Below are 16,890 nucleotides of genomic sequence, written 5' to 3'. Positions count from 1 at the left end.
CAATATTTTTCAGTACATGAGCAATTAAGGGGAAAAAGGAGAAAAATCATGTTGTCAAGGGCTAAAGTTCTACTTTGAGGCAATCACATAGGAAAGGTTGTTTGGTTGAAATTGCAGTTTCTGTTATCAGTCAGTGAGGGAAGGTTGAGATTTGGTCCCTTATTTTCAGACATCTTCTGTCTTGTACATGAGGAAAATTCATTACACTATTGAAAATAATCTTGGGGAGGGGAAAAAAGTTTGTGTTTGAGCAAAATCTGGCCTAAGGGGTGGTGGTACCAGTGGTGCAGGGAGTGCTGACAGCCAGGTCTGAGATCAGCTCTTCCAAAACACTCAGAACTGTTCCCTTCCTTGGGCAGATGTTTTAGGAGCACCCTAAAATGTGAGGAGCCATAAATCTGTCACCATGAACTGTTGTATCTTTGAAGGGGAGACCATAAAAATACCCTGTTTTCTGGGAAAGAGGGACAAAGATGGGTTCCAGTTTCCTCCCACTGCAAGCAACACCTTGTCCCAGCACGCCAGGATGGTTCATGGGCTTGGCATTTACCCAAAATCCTGGATGTGGAGAAGGAAGGGGATGCTCAGCCTCACTCTGTGCTCCCCCTTTCAAACATAACCCCCCTGAAATGGGAGGCTGCTGTGCTTCTAAAGTTCAAATGAGAGAACAGCTAAAAAGCAAATCTGGGGACAGTGGGGACTGCAGACCTCCTGGAAGACAAGCAGGGACATTTGGGCTTCACCCTCAGGATCTCTTCTAGGTCCCGGCCAGAAGGATTAATCCCATAGAGCCAAAATGAGGGGAAGCAACAAGAAAACCACTAAATTTGTGATACATGCGAGAATAAGGAAGAAATAATCTGCAGGAAGCACTCAAGCTCCATAACCTGAGCAAGAAAATTAGATTTAGGAAGGTCTACCAGGTCATCCAGGTCTACCAGGTCATTCACTGTCTGGATGAGCTACTGAGGTCCAAAAGAAAGAATCAACATGAAGAGAGGACTCTGCAGCTGAGTCCCACTGTAGAACTTTCAAAATTCCCACATTTTTTAAGTTTATAACTTTAGATATACACATAATTCTTTATTACAAACTTCATGGAAGATCTCAGTTGCACTTGGTCTTTGGGAATGACATCAATTGTAGGAGAACAGTTTTGCCAGGTACAAACCTTAAATAATTCACCAGCAGCCCTAGGCTGATGCACAGTCACACATGAAGGCTGTCTGGCAATTCATTAAAAAAAAAAGTAAACCACAAAATAAATCTGTAAGCAATTAACCCCCCCATAAAAAAACCTCAATTAATCACTTCCACTATCCACTTTGAAAGTAATATTTTCTGTGTCAGTAGCTAGAAGCCAAAGAGCTGGTACACTCTGTAGCAGCAAGAAAAGACATATAACTGTGATCTGTGTTTAAGTCATGGACACAGCTTTTACTGTGTTCCTTGCTTGGCATGTTGGCTGCAGCAGCACTTTTGCAATTACAGCATCCTGCTAATGCTTGCATGAAAGCAGGAGCAAAACTCTATTACTTACTCTTATTTACAGACCTGTATATTTACAGGTAAATAACCACAAAAAGAACCCAGAAGATTAATCCCATATCTGGGTGCTTTCACTCCTGAATCAGCTCAGCTCCAGCCCTGAGTCACAGCTGCTGGAATTCACTGTGGTCCTCTGGAGCTTCCCAGCCTTTTTTCACTTTTCTGCAATGTCAAATCCCAGCAAGGCAGCCCCACAGAGCCCAGGCAGGGCAGGTTTGGGGGGCATTCATGTGTCAGAATGGGAAAAGACTCACTCTTCCTAAGCCAAGAGTAAAATGAGTTTCTCCACTCCTGACAAAGCAGTATTATCTCATGTAATTCTTTGAAATGAATTATAAAATATGCTTCACAGCGTATTGGGGTAGATTCCCATTTATAAGACAGCTCCTTTAAACACCTCTCCAGAATCAGAAAATCACTTTACAACCTGTTTTTTAATGTAAATCACTGAGCAAATGAGGCATGAAGCCCTTGTCTTTCCTTGTCTCCATTTAACCCATAATAAATGGATGTTCCACAACACCAGGATGTTCCCCAGCAGAAGGGAAGCATTTTTTGTCCAAAAGAGGACTTTAGATATCTATCAGCAGACTCACCAGAACATTCTTTGTAATTTAATTAGAGCAGGGCTGGAGGGATTAACAGCTAAGCCCAAGTGCTCTGAAGATACCTCAAGTGACCCACAGACTCACTCTGATGCCTTCACAGGCACTCTGACTCCCTGAGCCACCATCTGGCATCTCTTCATTATTCTTGCTCTTCTCACCTTTTTATTGTTGCCATTTTTAGCTGCGGGTAGAAAAGAGGAGCAGTTTTCCCCTTACACCTGCCAAGTTGATTTAGCACTGCCTGGCACGTGCATGAGGAATAAAAAGCCTTGCTCCTGTCTGATAGTGCTCCATCCCTTCCAGCACACAGCAGACATCCAGAACAGCCTGTTCTTGCTCACACTGGGATGTTAAAACCACAGGGGAATGGAACCATAAATGCTCCTTTTGCTGTGCCACAAGGAAATTATAAATGTAATAAATTAACATTGCAGTGTGTTTTACTAATGGTTTGATGTAGGTGTTTCTCATTGCTTGATTAGATATGCAAACACCCCACCAAACACCTTTTGAAGCTGAAATAGCCAGAAGAAAGCTCCTCTGGAGCAAGGCTTGACCCTGAAAGATGCAGGAATTTGTGGTTCAGGAATCCTCATCAGGAAAATAATCAAACAGCAGCAGTGGTGGAGACCCATCTTTGGGCTGGCCAGTTTCCTCTGAACATCCTCATTTCATTCCCCAGGCACTGAATTTAAAAGTGCATTTTTAAAGTCAAGTAATTTTGACTACATCAGAGCTTCACTTGTTCCCATTTTCCTGGGGCACACAGTGATAAAGGCACACATTTATATTTCCACAGACCAAATAATCCCACAGACATCACCTCACCACAGGCCTGACAAGAAGACCAAATCTAGAGCATCCTTTGCAAAATAACAACAAAGTCACAAGCAGCCACTGTGTGAATATGACACTTAAATCCCAGCTCTGACCACCAGTCTTTTGGTAGTTTACTTTTTACACAGTGAATTGGGCAAGACTTAAAAATCTCAAGTCAGATATTGAAAAATCAGGAAATTACTTCTTCTGCACCACAGCTTCTACTTCCACCACTTCATCTTTCTGACAGATTTGAAGCTCACATAGCTGACAGAAACCTTCATTCCAAACCCAAAAGAAATAAGTGAAATTTGGTTGTGAGCCATGGGATTGACCTGTCTAGCCAGCTCACTGAACAGATAATAACATTAAACCCCAAGACTGAATTCAGCTAATGAGTGTCTCATAATTGCTGGCATTTCAGGAACAGCTCTAGGCTCACGTTGAGACTAATAAAATCTATTCACTGAAATCATCCCCTTTTTAAAGACGTGTTTTTAAAGAGACAATTTTCTCACCTTAAACATGAGGTTGAATTCAGAGAAGGCTGCTGGAAGAATTATCTTTGAAAGTGGTTTCCTCTGGCATAATCAAATGTGTTTATTCCCATTTTTTTTCTTTCTCGTGTTACATTATTCATTGAAGCCATGGGTAAGGAAAGATGCTAATCAAAAAGATTTGGCCAATTTTGAGGGTATTGCTCATTATTCATTCTTAGTCATCCCTTGCCCTCTTTTGTTGTGACATTCTTTAAAGGATGGGCTCTTAAATGGAACAGTGAACGTTACATTATTCTGCATATTTTAGAAGTGCTGAGGAGAAAATAGAGGCTGGTAGATGAAAGAAAACTCATTAAAAGCCACATTGCTTGTCACATATGGCAATTAGGATGCAATACAGGTCATATTAAAATTCATGGGATACCCACCTAGGGCCAGGAAGTCCATTCTTAGAAGTTCTTATTATAAAGCAAAAGCTTTAAAATTAAAATCTGTGTTCTAGGTCACAGGAGAGCTCCACTTTGGGCTGCTCAGAGAAGGAAGGTTGAAGAGAGGGGACACCAAAGGACTGGAAAAGAGCAGCACTGGTGTTTCCCCAGCACATGAGAAATTCTGTGCTGCTGGATCTTGGTGACCAGGTCTCAAGTGCTTTCAGCTGTCAGTTCAATGCCTTCTGTGTCACTCTGTCATTTCTTCTTTCTAGTGCCAGTAACACCCCAAACCTGTCATGTTTTTAACTTCACACACTCCTCAGATCTTCGCCCCCATCTGGCACCAAAATATCTCCAGTTTTTCCTGAATAACATCCCTGTGATTCAGCTTTCCCTCCTCATTCACTCACTGATCTCTCTCCAAGCTTTCATCATCTTGATAAACATCTCAATTAAAGTACTATTGGTCTATTTTTATAAATTCAGATTCTCTCTGCTGGATTATTTCCATGTTTGCCTGCACTGTCCATTTTATCCTCTCCTTGCCTTCCCTCACTGACTCCTCCTCACACACATGTCCCAGGAAAGACCTGGCCCATCCTATGCACTACAGGAATTAAAAGGAAATAACAACCCAAACCCCTTAAGAATTGCATTATTGAACAGGTGGCAAGACTGCAGAAAAATAAACAAATATGGGGCAAGTAAACACTGATTCATGTGAGGAGTTTCATCAAGCCTGGGGAAAGCACCAAATGAGATGAGACAAAGGAAATCCTGATTTCAGCTAAACACAGGCAAATGTTGGGTTGTGCAGAGATCAAAGACTGGGAGATCTGTGAAATACAGAACAAATGTGCTTTAAGCCCCACTCTGAGCATTGCCATACAAATAAACTTCGCTCCTTTAGTTTCTAAATACATTCAGAACTGAGGTATGGCTCTACAAGAACTACAAGTTTAAGTTTTGTAGATCAAATCAAAATAATTACAAACTTCACTGTGGCAGATTTGGGCTACACTGAGGAGGTTATTGGGCACCTCAGCCCTATAAATCTCTTGATGATGAATTTTTGCCTGTAGCCAGACCCCCAGACCCTGAAGGGATCTGCCCCACAGATGGCAGCTGAGGCACCATGTATCAAACTCTATTAAAAGCCTCATAAAAGAAAAGCATTGATGTTAACAAGACTCTTTCCACTGATTTGAATGGGCTTTGGACAGAGGCCTGTACAAACAAGGATGGAATTAGAAAATGGAAATCTGTTTATATACACAAAACCTGTCAATCCAGCTGTTTGCCTTCCAAGGATGACCTAGTACCACTTAATTTATGAGGAATTTAAAGGGCAAAGAGGCAGATAGATACTTTCAACTTTTACCTGAATTGATGATTTGCAAATATTAATTCTAATATTTTAAACCAAAAATTGCAAACCCACTGGCATCAATTGGATTTCTTTCTACATTAATATTTCACAGGCTGCAAATATCTGTATCCTGGCCACCTTCAGTAATTAGCTGAAATAAATGGAGTGTGTGTCATCTGTTTAGTGCCATGTCCTTGAGAGTGTTCTGTTTGATTCCCACTTTGATTCAAAGCTGGGGTTGATCAGGTCCAGCTGCTCAGCCAAAGGGCACATCACACATTCCCATTGCTCCTCCTTCCCCATCCCAGCTCCCAGCCAGGCTATTGTTTGTTACAACTAATTAATCCCACATGTCCTGGCTGCCAGTGAGCCTCACAAACCCCAAATTTCGGTATTTACTGCATGTCCAATAAATTAATTCCACCTCTGGAGAGATGCATAAACACAGTTGTGTACATGTGAGCAGAAGACTCATTCTTACCCAGCCAGATTTATGGTTATTATTACTTTTGATATCTGTTTGACAGCTGCTATTATGATTTACAGCTGGCCTCTTAACATCCAGATGTGAGTAAATATAGGTATGAATTAATATTTCAACATTTCTGTGAGGGCCAGATTGTCAAATCTTCACTCCAAAGTGATTCCTGGTGACATGGGGACATGACACTAAGCATCAGACTTACTGCCCTGGCAGGGCCTTGCCCTTGCCTGCCTCTGGGTGGGGAGAAAAGAGAAATTTTAAATATTATAGCCAGGACTTTTAGCACTGCAGTTCAATCTGCCTGACACTTCCTGCTGGAACCCTCCTGTTTCACTCCCATCTGCAACGAGTGGTGACCCTTCTCCTCACTGGGTGTTCAAGAGTATGATGCCTCTTGCAGTTAAAATTGTTCAGGTGCTCCCAGGGGAACTCACTGAACTCTCCCAGATAAATAAGGCCAGTTTGCTGAGTTGATGTCAAACAGCCATGTCCTGGGTCGAGGAGAAGGAGTTGGGTGGAGGAGATCAGGTGCTTGTTGTACCTCTGGCAGGTTTTTTTAAAAGCTCAGAGGCTTTGAAACCTCTTACTGCACATGGCTGGTGAAAGCTTGGAAGCTCAGCTGTGTCCAGAGCCCAGATTTGCTGCAGAAGGAGGGATTGAGCCATTCCCAGAGGGATTGAGCCATTCCCAGCTGCTTTTGGTGGTGCACCACAAGCCTCTCCCCCTGTGCTCAGTGCAGCAGGTGGGGAGCAAGGAAGATGCCAGTCTGTAAAGATAAATAAACTTTGCCCTCATGGATTGGATTCTCTTCCCTTCACTATTAGGTTTGGAGCAAGTGTGAATCCCCCAAGTGCTGGGAAAATTGGGAAAAAGCCAACAGGGAAGGTGAAAGCAGAGATGAGCCACAGAACATCCCACCACAGGATGGAAATCTCGATTGTCTCCACCACAATGAGGAATCAAAAACCTAATTAGAGCTTTAATATCCAAGTGTTTCCCATGGTCATGAATTTGTGGAATGGTTTGGGTTGGAAAGAATCTTAAAACATCATGCAGTCCATTCCACTGTCCCAGGCTGCTCCCAGCCCCAGTGTCCAACATGGCCTTGGGCACTGCCAGGGATCCAGGGGCAGCCCCAGCTGCTCTGGACACCCTGTGCCAGGGCCCCACCATCTTCACAGGGAACAATTCCTTCCCAAAGTCCCATCTAACCCTGTCCTCTGGCAGTGGGAAGTGTTCCCCCTTGTCCTGTCAATCCACCCGATTCAGTCTGTGGAGGTGGAAGGCAGAGCCTTTTTCCGTAATTTAAAAAACCAAGCAAAGGACACATTGCAACAAGAATATTCTCAGATCTCATGCAGACTGCAATGACCACACTGAGATAATGAACTCGAGATGGTCCAGGCAGGGTCGTCCCCTTGGGAAGCTGCTGAGGAGACAGGGACATGGATATTTGGTGTCTCTGCTCCCCAGACAAGGTGCATCTGCCACCACCCTTGACTTCTGCCTGGAGTTACCCTGACAAGCCAAGTTGCCTGCCCCACTAATGGTTACAGAAATGTCAGATTTAGAAATTACACTTTCTTATCACTATTTATTAGCATAAACACCCATATTTTTGTTGCACAAATGCTAATTAATTTCTATTACTGCTAACATTAAATTTCAGATATCTTGTTCGCTACCTGCTGGATGTCACTGGACAAAGTTAAAGCCACTCTACAACGCTGTTTTGCTGTACTGATGGTTCTAAACCACAGATTTTGTGCCATATGCTCCAGTCATTAACCTGAAGTTTCCTCCTGAAGTAAAGGGAAGTTCAGCTGTAGGGGAGTGAGATTTGGCCCCAAATTTTACAACTCTAAACTTCATGGACCAAACTTACCCCTAAGTATCCCAAACCAGTCAGGGAACACAGGAAGGGATTGCTCTTTTGGGGGGGTGCAATCAGGTGTTGATGGGAACAAGTGGGTGGTAAAAGCTGATCAAGTCTCTGCAAACTTTAGAAAATGGAATTAAGGGTGAGCATTTTATTATAAGGCATTTTCGCTGCTGTTTAATTTCTTTACTTAACTGGTCGATAATTAAGTTGAGCTTGTTAGGGCTTAGTCTTTTCCAGGAAGATCTCTGTTTACATATCTTCCTCTGGAGGGCTTAAAAGTGAAATTTCAGAGAAATTCATATGTTTAGAAGTGAAATTAATTCAGAAGCCTCTCTTAGATTGAAGTGACAAGGGATAAGGTGAGATGTCACTATGTATAATCACCTTTTACTATGAAATCTGTCTGTTCTTTTGCCTATAGAACAGCAGCTTTCACAGCAAGCCAGTTGCCAAGTGTAATTAAGAATAATTAAGAAGGAAAAGTCCACAGACTAGCCAGAGTACAGCAGAGTTACTACATTCCGACTCTTTAACTCTTTCCCTTTCAAGCAGAGATTGTTTCAATGTAAAAGTTCTGCAGGTGTCTGTGGGATATTAAAACTTAATGTGCTGTCATCATCATCACCACAACTTCATTTATTGTTATTATTACCAAGACTGCCATTAACTGGATATTCATTAATGCTAAAAGTTACAGTCAGTGTGAGATTCAGCAGGCTCCAAACTCTGGAGGAGAAGGTGGAAAGTTACCTGGTGGCGTTTCAAGAACGGATTTTCCTTTTTTGCTGTTTTTCTTCTGTTTTAACTCCTTCCTGCTCGGTTTGAACCCTGGCTTCTCCTCTGTCTCAGCAGCACGGACAGGTCCTTCCTCTCCGGGCTGCTCCGTGAAAGGAAAGAACTCTTCCCCAGGATATGGAAAGGAGTAATAATGGTCCCTGTTGGTAATTTCCTGCAGGTAATAATCCTGATCGTCCATGGGGACAGCCCGGGACACATCCCCCAGCAGAGCCAGCACAAAGGCGCAGAGGGCGAGGCCGAGCCCAGAGCGGCCACGGGCGATCATCACGGGCTGCCTTCCGCGGGGGTCCCGGAGCTTTATCGGGGAGCGGGCAAAGGGAGTTTGGGCAGCTGGGACAGCGCGCCGGGAGCGGCGGGGATGGAGCCCGAGCCGGGACGGGGCTGCGCGGAGCGAGAAGAGAGGCACCGCCGGACACACGGACACACGGAGAGTCGGACACACGGACAGTCGGACACACGGAGACACGGACACTCGGACAGTTGGAGACACGGGCACTCGGACAGACGGACACGCAGACAGACGGACACGCAGACAGTCGGACAGACGGACACACGGACAGTCAGACACTCGGACAGACGGGCACTCGGACAGACGGACAGTCAGACACTCGAGCACACGCACACTCGGACAGACGGACACTCAGACACACGGACACACGGACAGTCAGACACTCGGACAGACGGGCACTCGGACAGACGGACAGTCAGACACTCGAGCACACGCACACTCGGACAGACGGACACTCGGACAGACGGACACTCACACACACTCTGACACACGCACACACGGACAGACGGACACCCGGACAGACGGACGCTCCCCCTTAGGCGGGTGCCCGCAGCTCCCGGTGCCGCCGTGTCCCGTCTCCGCTCCCTGCCCGGGCTCCCCGCTCCTCCTGCGCGCAGCTCATCCAAGGCAGCGCTGATTCCAAGGAAAGGCGGCTTGGCAGGCAGCCCTCTCCTCCCAGCCCGCGGCCGGAGCGTTTCCCTCCCCCGGGAGAGGGGTGGGCAGGCAGAGCCCGAGCCTGGCTGGGGTCACCTGCTGGCACTGGGCACGCAGGGTACCGGGGGTGCGGGACAGCGGCACAAAGAACTCAATCCACAGAAGTTATTCCCTTCCGCGGTGCTTTTCCCTCCCCCCCTTTTAACTTTCACAAAGTAGGATCTGTCTCCAGTAAGCATCGATCTCAGCCCCCCCTTCTTTATATCAGTTTACATCCATATGACAACAAAATTTCTATATAACTTGTAGATCTAAAACTGTATTTTTGTTTATAGACACAAAATTTCATTTTATTTTATAGAGCTAAAACTACATTTTAGTTTATAGATATATTTAAATATATATATGTAATTATATATATAGTTAGTATAGTATATATAGTTATATTAGTTTATAGTAACTTATAGTTTATTGTCTAAATAATACACTTTAAATTATATCACTTTAGATAAACTTATACATTGCAGTACCTTATTTTATAGCAATTTGCAGCAAGTTTTCTATAACTAATACAACTATAACTAATATCTATACTAACTGACTGTATTTATAACTAATACAACTCACATATCATGTGCCATATAAGAAATACAACTATAACTAATACAACTATATCTATAATTAATATCTATATTATCTAACTACATTTATAACTAATACATCTCAACACATATCACGTGCCAAATTATAAGAGGCTTCTTCTGGAGTAGTTGGCAGCTCCCTGGATTCTGCCCAGCTGAAAACCAGGAAGAGCATGGCTCATCTGTGGCCCTTTTTTCTCACACTTTTTGGGATAGTCCTGCTATTTGCTCCCCCTGAAACATCTTCCCAGCAGACCAGGATGTTTTGTGCTACACACACGCAAGCCAGTGTTGTTAATGAAATCAATTTGTCTGAGAGCAAAATCTTATCTTTCATCTTTTTCATACCTCTAAAATAACCTTCAGTGCTGAAGGAAATGTGCAACACTTGGCTCACATGAAATATGAATTCTTACTCCTGTGTTGAAAATACCAGCTTATATTTTCATCATGTATATTGTATTTCTTGCCACGGTCCAGTCAGCTGGGAGAAAGTATTACATCTGCTACCTCAGTCTTTCTTCTGGCTTTGTGCTCACATTTTTGGTGTGTTTCTCATAATTTTAATACCATAATAAGCATAATTTCATGTCTTGGTACCTGTATGTTTATATATTTGGTTTCCAGGCTGTGGGTGATCCTGTCCCATGTATGCAATGATCATCCTTGCTTTCTTAGTTGCTGTCCCAAAAGGAATGTAATGATTTTGTTGTGTCTGTTGTCCCGCCTTTTATAAAAGTGCAGCTGTACTTTTATCCTGAACTTTTTTTTTTCCCCCTTTAAATCTGAAAACTATGCACCTTTCTATTTTAAATATAGGATTTTTTTTTGTTTTAAAACAGGAATAAAATGTACTTTTCTTTTTCACTGCTTTGCTGAATTTTATATATGTACATAAGCTTTATTTGATGAAAAGCTGCTTCCCATGAAACTTCCAGGCCCTTTTATCTGTAATATATGGCTTTGTCACCTCTGCCTCTGGGAGCAGTGTGGGAGCAGGCTGAATATCCTGGAAATCCCCTCTTAGTGATTTCACAAATATTCTGACTTCATTTTCCCTTTCCAGAGTCCTCTCCCTTCTTGGTCCTAATTTCTGAGGGTGGAACACAAGCTACAGAAAATGTGTTTAATTTTGCTGCCATTTGCAGCACAGCCAATCTTCTGAAAACATTATGAATATTCCCATACCTAAAGAAGTAGTAGAAAAATAAACTTCTCCATGACGTCAATAAGGAGTTGGCTGTTTGGTGACTAAAGGAGCTTTAGCTGCAGATCATTATTTAACTTGCTGTGGTGTTTAAAAGATGGACAGAGAGACAAGTATTTACATTTTCAAGGATAACAAGAAGCATTTTCATGAAATATAAAGTTGAGTGTACTTTAATTAAAGACCAGAGGAATGTGATTTGGGGAAATTTTGCATTCCACTGGGAAGAACTTTGCAGGACATGAGGCAGCACTAAACCCATTGCTGCTCCTCCTGCAGTCACCACAAATAACTCCCTCTTTTCTCTCTGTCTCGAATTACCCTTCAGAAAGATTAATTCATCAATACCTATTCCTGGGTATCAACCTGAGAAAATAACCAGCTCTCCTGTATTTCCTTTTTAGGGTTTTAATACTTTCTGTGGGTGTGGGCATGGATTCACTGCTTCCCCTTCCACGCCCACCTCTCTTTTTGGGATGTGCATGAATTCAGCCAGCTGAGACCACACAAAAGTCTGTCTCTAGGCACAATTTTGATCTACTTACCATAAAATGTTTTTTATCTGTCAGCATCCTAGAAACAACTTACAGGAAAGGAGGTTTTTCTTCTAAGACTGGCACAGAAGTATTAAGATGACTGAGGGCTCAGATGTTTTGGGCCTAAGGGCTTTTTCTTTTCTTTGCCTGGGAAATATCAGAATAGCTTATAAAAACCTGCGTTGATGTGGAAGGAGATAAAACAAACTGGGATTTTTGTAGAAAACAGCTGTAACTAGCATCACCCTCCCTCCCTGAAACGATGCCAGTGAGAGTGTAGAAGTCATCCCACACTTTGCTTTAAATGCTTGTCCTGCTGCAGTGAGATACAACATGCTGTGGTCTGTGAATGAGTGGGGTTCCCCCCCTCTGCTCCCAGGAAGGATTTATTTGGAAGATGATTGTTTGCTTTCTAAGCTGGGCTAATTTCAACAACACCTCTGTAAAAAGAGGCACTCCCAGCTCTTCCTTGGACCTGCCAGGGGAGGTTTAGAGTGGATATTAAGGGAGATTTCACCATGGAAAAGGTGAACAAGCATTGGAGCTGCCCAGAGCAGTGCTAGAGTCCCCATCCCTGGAATGATTTAGAAGTTTTGTGGATGTGGCATTTGGGGACATGTGTGGGATTAGCAGGTTAATGGATAGACTTAATGATCTTAGAGATCTTTTCCAACCTAAATGACTTGGGAAAGTGCAGATTCAGGAATGCTTTTCACTGAGGAGAAAGTAAAATTGTACCTGTAAGTTCTTTATGATGATCTTGATTTGTATTTATACCCCACAATCAGTGACCACACATTTAGGTTTAACTCAAACAGCTCAGTGACTCCTGCAACTTCTCATTTGGAAAATCATTTTTTTAGTTGGAGCAAAGCTTCATGGTTGGAAAAAAAAAAAAGACAAAAAACCAGGCATCTCTGTTTTCCTTGCCATTCCAGGGTAACTTTCTGAGGTAGCACATGAGGTTTCTATATGCTTTGGCAACAGAATGACTCTAAAAATAACTTTCCTCCTGAACACCAGTGAAGTTTCTGTTCCTTTGTACATCAGTTCAGTAGTAAATCATGAAGCACACAATGGAGCAAGAAAAGAGAATTACACTTTCTAAAGTCATTTTCTTTGCTGCATAAAGCATTTACCCCTACTGTCAACAAGGTCAAACCATCTCAGAGGAAATGGAAACCTAAAAATGACACTGGGAAGTACAAAGGAAGCTGCACTGAACATTTAGTGGCTCTGTGATGCCTGTTTCTTACACGTGTAACAGATATAGGTACTAAGGTTCTGCTCACCTGTTCACCCTGACTATCCTGGCATTTAAAGCCCTGTTTGCACTTGTTGATAAGCCAAATCCTTAAAAGAGTGGTTCTTAACACAGAAAAAAATTACTGAAAACATAAACAAGCTCTTACATGGAGACATTTTACTCAGTCTTAAGATGCATTTAACTTTAAAGGGAATATACTTATTTTACCAGGTGAGGAACACCAAATATACCCAGAATCTCAAGACTGGTCTCTGAACATATCAAATAATAGTACAAATATCATCCTGAGCAGGCTGCTGTTCCCTTTGGGCAAGCAGATTTTAAAATAAACGGATGCCATTAATGAAGGCAATTATTTCCTTCAGCAGTTGTTTACTTGAACTGGTTAGAAATGCAGTGTGCATCCTGGCTGGGGAATTTATCCCAGTGCATTCTCCCTAACTTTTTCTCCTAAGAACAACATGACCTTCAGATAATCATTAAGCATATTGCTTTTGTGCTTGTGTCTGGAGAAGGATCTCAGATTGCCATGGAAACAAAAGTTCCTTGTTCTCTTATACTTCCCCATGCTTTGATATAATTTTCACTATATGAGCCCTTTTCCAAGCCAGAAATGGAATTGTGGGATTTTCCTGTTTTGAGCACCTCAGAGTGATGGATCAGTTCATGGTACAAATGCTGTGAATGCCAAGCAGAGGCTGCACCCACCATCACCATTATTTGGGGATATTTACATCAGATCCATCTGCATCAGCCCCATTCTGCTGCAGAAATGAAAATTCTCTACCTACACTTTCCCAGAGTTTTCTTTACTTTTTCCTTCTGTGCTGAACACATGAGAAGAAACAGAATTTTAAGAAAGGCAGAGTTAACCAGTGACTTAAACAAAGCCAGAAAAGGAATTTCTGGCATTTTTTGCAAAGAACGTAATAGTTTTTTGGGGGTTTTTTATTATTATGGTAACTACATTTCTTCATGCCCTAGAATGTCTGTAGATTTTGTGTTAACATCCCATTGCCCTGGCATTTGGCAGCCACTGCTGGACCAAAGCCAGCAGGATTATGACTAGGAAAGGGACTGGAGAGGCAGCCTTGGGATTAATTCTCTAATACTAACACTACAAAAAGGAGAACTAATATTTTATTCTTTTCTGATACTGTTAGTATTTTGTTGATTCATCAGCATTGGAAATACTGTAGTTCTGCCCTGGTCAGTGGTTTAGAGTTGTCTTTATTGTCCAAAAATGGGCATGTTTAATGTGTAAATTTTATTTTAACTGTAAAACCGAGACAGCAGTGAGACAACAGAGATGAGTGGATGACAGTGGTTATATGGAACAGTTGGAGAAAATGGGATGAAATTCCCCTGCTGTGCTCACAGCCTGTCTGGAACGTCCCTTTTTGGTTCACTTGGATGAAAACAGCCACTTCCAGCAAGTCCCCGTGGACATCATCTACCTGCCAACAGCTGAATCCCAAAAAGTAACGACTCTCACATTTCAGTCTGGTATTTCCTGGACTGAAATTGCTGCACATGTGCCATGTGGAGTGTGAGCAGCATGTTTAACACATCCCAGGCAGCAGCAGGGAAGTGCAGTGTGGAGTTTGTCTGAAAGGTCATTTTTTTCCTGGGATTTCTTCAATATCCACAGCCTGAGTGTAGCCTGAGAAGTCGTGGATGAAAGTCCAGTGGGAAGTGAGGATGGCACATAAGTGTAGAAATATTTGTTATGCTCACTGTGATGGAGCTGGCAAATGCATCATCGGAGAGTAGTCCTTAAAGTTCTGTATTTAAAGATGGTGTTTTAAAGACAGAAGAGCCAGGAGTTATTCCTTTCAGGTACAAGCGGGGATTACTTTGGGTGAAGAAATATTTAATGTAATTTAACATTTTCATATGATAACAATGTCTCTGCATAGCTTAATTCCCAGACTGATTAATTTAGTGATATTTAAAGCCAATATTTAAAGATCTAATTTTATCTTCATAATCACATATTTTGACAATATACTGAAGGTACCTTCCACAGTTTGTTCACTTATGAAAACAGTGAAAATGCAAGAATTAATGTGAAAGAAAAGCAATGAAATGAGTTTTCACTTGTCACACAGAGATTCATGTCAGACTTACATTACCAGATATGCCAATGTAATTTCACAGCTGTGTAATAAACTTGTTTGAACTTAACTTGTAGCCATTAAAGAAGGGCTTGTGCCAGCATGCTGGACAAGGCTATTTGAGAGGTGAAATGATAGGATTTAAAGGCCCAGTGAAGTTTTAATGCTATGCAGATTCTTGCTAATAGGTGGCATAACATAAATTATAAAGTTTCACTGTTTGAAAAGCACTAATATATTTTTCCACACAGGACATCACACTAATTTTGCCCAAAAAAGCAGGATATAAAAATTATCTTGCACTTTAAAGTTTATCTAAAGTAATTTTTTTTCCAAAAATCATAGAACAGCTTAGGTTGAAAGAGATTTTTGTGATATCAACATCTCCCTTTCTAAAGCTTCTTTATATGTTTAAAATATAAGATCTCTAAGGCAGAGTGTATTTCTCACAGTGTGGTTTTATATCCAATTCATTAATGGGATCAACAGTGCTAGGGATACTCTTGAGTCCAACAGTTTTACCCTAAAGAATGTCATTATCATTTAGGTTACTGAATTTGGTTTTGGAAATACTGAAAATTAGCCAAATGCACCCCATGGTGCTGTTCAGATATGGTTTTGTTTGCTTCCTACTGGTTATGGCAAACTCAGTCCAAGCAAAACACCTCAGCCTCGCTTGAGGCCAGATAAACTTGTCAGCAGAGTGGGGAGTAATTTCCAGAACAATCCATCAGGACTTAAATGGTTTTTATCTCAGAAATAATGATAATATTTTTGGAAGGAAACCACTTTTGACTAAAAGGATGAAGATCTGCTGGTTCCTTTGATAAGCACCTAGACAAGGGAGTTTCTTATTCTCTATTTATTGCCATAACTGGATTGATAACAAATCTGGTTGGAAGCAATTCCAGCATTTCCCTGGCATTTTAGAGATGCTGTTATGTGCTTTTATTGCTTATGATCTCCTCTTTCTTTCCTTCCTGTGGTCCCTACACATTTAGCCTGGGAAGGGCCTCCTCTTATTGATATTTTATGATATTCAGCATAGTGTGTCAGGGGAGAGGCTGAGCCCAGAGGCTGAGCAAGGGCCAAGGTTCTCCTCCACATGGTGAGGGGTGGTGGATTCAGGGAGGCTCCCAGTGCCACTTTCCCGGATTTCCACACAAATACTGCTAAGGAGACCTCCCCCACGCTTGGGATTGTGCCCTGCTTTATGGCTCCTCTGTTTCCCAGTGACCACAGGCTCAGGGCTCCACATCACGGGAGATTTCAAATCTGCAGTGGCTTGGGAATGAGGTCAGCAGAGCTCCTGCAAGGCTGGCAGTCTGGGGAATGGGACATCTGTGGGAAATGCAAGCACTGAGAGCTCCCGAGGCCTCGAGCACACAAGCTCAGAGATAGAGATGGATACAGGGTTTGACCTAAGGCCTTGGAGAAGGCTTGGAACTTTGGAATATAATAGGGAAACAGACACAAAGTAAGAATAAAGATTTGTAGTTTAAGCAGAAATATGCTTTAAGCAATTAGATATAGTCCTCATGTAAGTGAACAAATATGTTAAGCAAGATAGTAGAAGATTTTAGAGTTTAACAATAGAAAGTACAAGATACAGTAATAAGTTTCTGTAGAGTTTTATGATTGGATAGAAAAAGACACATTGTGATAAATATGTAAAACATAGCAATTAGCAATTGGTTATGGAGATGCTAGCAAGCTTTGTGGAAGTAGCTGATTGGAAAA

The 16,890-nt window shown here is 42.2% G+C and overlaps 1 protein-coding gene across 1 annotated transcript in view; it reads right to left on the bottom strand.

Moving 5' to 3' along the window:
- CPXM2 (carboxypeptidase X, M14 family member 2) overlaps positions 1-9,066 on the bottom strand; it is a 66,532-nt gene extending 57,466 nt beyond the window's left edge. The window contains exon 1 of the mRNA XM_039704350.1: positions 8,392-9,066. Coding sequence (XP_039560284.1) covers positions 8,392-8,704 — 313 coding nt within the window. The 5' untranslated portion in view covers positions 8,705-9,066. The remainder of the gene's footprint in view (positions 1-8,391) is intronic.
- Positions 9,067-16,890: the final 7,824 nt, after the last annotated feature.

Source organism: Passer montanus, unplaced genomic scaffold (genome assembly GCF_014805655.1).
Source record: "Passer montanus isolate IOZ18808 unplaced genomic scaffold, ASM1480565v1 scaffold172, whole genome shotgun sequence".
Lineage (NCBI taxonomy): Eukaryota > Metazoa > Chordata > Aves > Passeriformes > Passeridae > Passer > Passer montanus.
Note: the sequence above shows the minus strand (reverse complement) of the source record. Positions and strands in the feature narration are given on the sequence as shown.